The sequence below is a fragment of the Aplysia californica genome, unplaced genomic scaffold (assembly GCF_000002075.1).
Source record: "Aplysia californica isolate F4 #8 unplaced genomic scaffold, AplCal3.0 scaffold03594, whole genome shotgun sequence".
NCBI classification, from domain to species: Eukaryota; Metazoa; Mollusca; class Gastropoda; order Aplysiida; family Aplysiidae; genus Aplysia; species Aplysia californica.
In genome coordinates this window covers 1-2,105 of record NW_004800864.1, presented here as the reverse complement: position 1 = coordinate 2,105, position 2,105 = coordinate 1, and the positions used below count along the sequence as shown (strand labels likewise).

At 40.7% G+C, this 2,105-nt stretch overlaps 1 protein-coding gene across 1 annotated transcript; it reads right to left on the bottom strand.

Annotated features, from left to right (window-relative positions):
- Positions 1–6: 6 nt before the first annotated feature.
- On the bottom strand, positions 7–1,280 carry LOC106014162 (exocyst complex component 1; the record flags this gene model as incomplete). The annotated part of the gene is given in 2 exon segments (XM_013091239.2): positions 7–727; positions 1,209–1,280. Coding segments are annotated over 2 exon segments (225 nt in total), but the record flags the coding sequence as incomplete, so codon positions are not given.
- Between the last annotated feature and the right edge of the window lie 825 nt (positions 1,281–2,105).

Sequence of the window (2,105 nt, the reverse complement as noted above, 5' to 3'; positions counted from 1 at the left end):
TAGGTGTTGATAGCACCGCCAGTTCCTGTTTGCCCAATAGAGAAGTGAGCATCAATCAGCCGATCACGCATACCAGGCTCACACATTCCCCAGACTTGCGGAACTTTTACAAAACCCAATCAGGGACGCCCAATGATGTTACAGCAGACATGTAACAACGAACAAAATTACAACAAGCGGAACCGAAAAAGGCTACAATGTCCTCTTAAATTCCCTGTATAGCCGATTCCGAGAAATTCCAGACAGTTGGCAGGTCTGATTCCTTTCTAATACTAGTTTTTAATACTAGCCTACTGACTATTTCCAGAACAACTAAAGTAAGATACTACAATATTTTCTCTCGTTTGTCATTCCTTCAGTTGTTTAGGAAAGGTCTTACTCCCACTACTCTGCCATTTTGGTAAAGGCAAATTAATATGGGCAAAGTCTGTCAAACTATACGGGCCTGAAAGACGGACAAAATGCCTCTGACATTTCGGTAAAGCTAATGAAAGTGGGCAAAGTTTGTCACAACACACGTGCCTGAAAGAGTTAACGAATTTCAGAACAAACAAAACACTATTTCGTGCTGAGGCTAGTGCGCCTGTGCTATGTCGGAGAAAAACTGCAGCACGTTCTGCATGGTGAACTCCAGAGTGATGTTGGAGTCGGGGTAGCAGCGGCGCATCAGCTCGTCGTAGTACTTGTACTGTTGGATAAACACGTCCTGCATCTCATGCCACACCACCTGTACACAGGATGAAGGGGGGGGGGGGGGAAGGGGTGAGATATTTAGATTTTGATTAAAATTTTACTGCACTTCTAACGCAATAAGGTCAGTCATGTAAGGGCCTCTGCCTCTCTCTCTCACTCTCCCCCTCCTCATGCAACAAAGACTTGATAAATGCTCTCTGTACTCTCTCTGCCTAATGTCTACCTTTCCACAGCCAGTAGAAATTCTCACAATTAGTCGCAGTTAATAAAAAGCTACTCCTACACATTTCCAGAAACATAGATCATGTAGGCATGCATACAAGTTCTGGCAAGAAGAATATGAGTAAACGACAAAGGAAACAAAAAGCAAAGAAGGAGAGGAGGAAAGAGAGATGCACGGATGGAAGAAAGAAAGGAAAGAGAGAAGAAAAGACAAATGGACAAAAGAAAAGAAAGAAGTCAGAAAGGAAGAGGACAAATGAATGGTGAGGGTAAGAAAGACAAAATGTTTTTACCTGTATTAGATTCTCTTCCTCACACAGCTGTTTCTCCACTTTCTTGTTCAAATGCTCCAAGTTCTTCTTCACCTGTGATGGTCGAGAAAGATTATAAAAACCCATTCAAAATAAAGAATTATTTAAATTCTTAGCACATTCATTTTTTACTTCATTCACTTTCCAAGTTATGAGTACCTCATCATCGAGAAAGATTTTAAAAACCCATTCAAAATAAAGAATTATTTTAATTCTTAGCACATTCATTTTTTTTACTTAATTCACTTTCCAAGTTATGAGTACCTCATCATCAAGTGCCAGATCTGCAGCAGACATCGGCGATCATGGCTCTCCATTCATTCCTTTGCCCGGATGCTCTTAAAAAAGCTGATCTTTCCCCGTTACCCACCTGTTTAGGTTCTCTAAGTAAGTTGCTCTGGGCCTACCCCTGCCTCATTTGCCTTCAATTTTGCCAGTGAGAGCTAGATGTTCAAGACCTTTGTCTATTCAGGTGTCCCAAAAACTGCATGTCTTTTCCTGATTGTTTTTATCACTGAGCTTCTCACGTGGGCTTCATCAAGTACTACTTCATTTGATTTCTTTTCGTTCCGAGATATTCTCAGCAGTCTTCTAAGGAACCACATTTCCGTTGCTTCTATTTCATTTTCCATGTCTTTAGTGATTGTCCAGCATTCACAGCCTACTGAGCACCTAGTGAACAAAAATCCCACAAGTTACAGAGCAGTCCACTTAAAACAAACATGGTAAATCTGTCAAGTAAGAGAAAATAAAATACCCATTTTTTTTCATTCTATTTGAGTAACTTCTCTCAAGTGAAGACGCGTCTAAACTGAAGAAAATCCGGCAGTCCTGCAAATTTCAGTGTAAGAGTGCTTCATTATATTTCAAAGGCTGAGC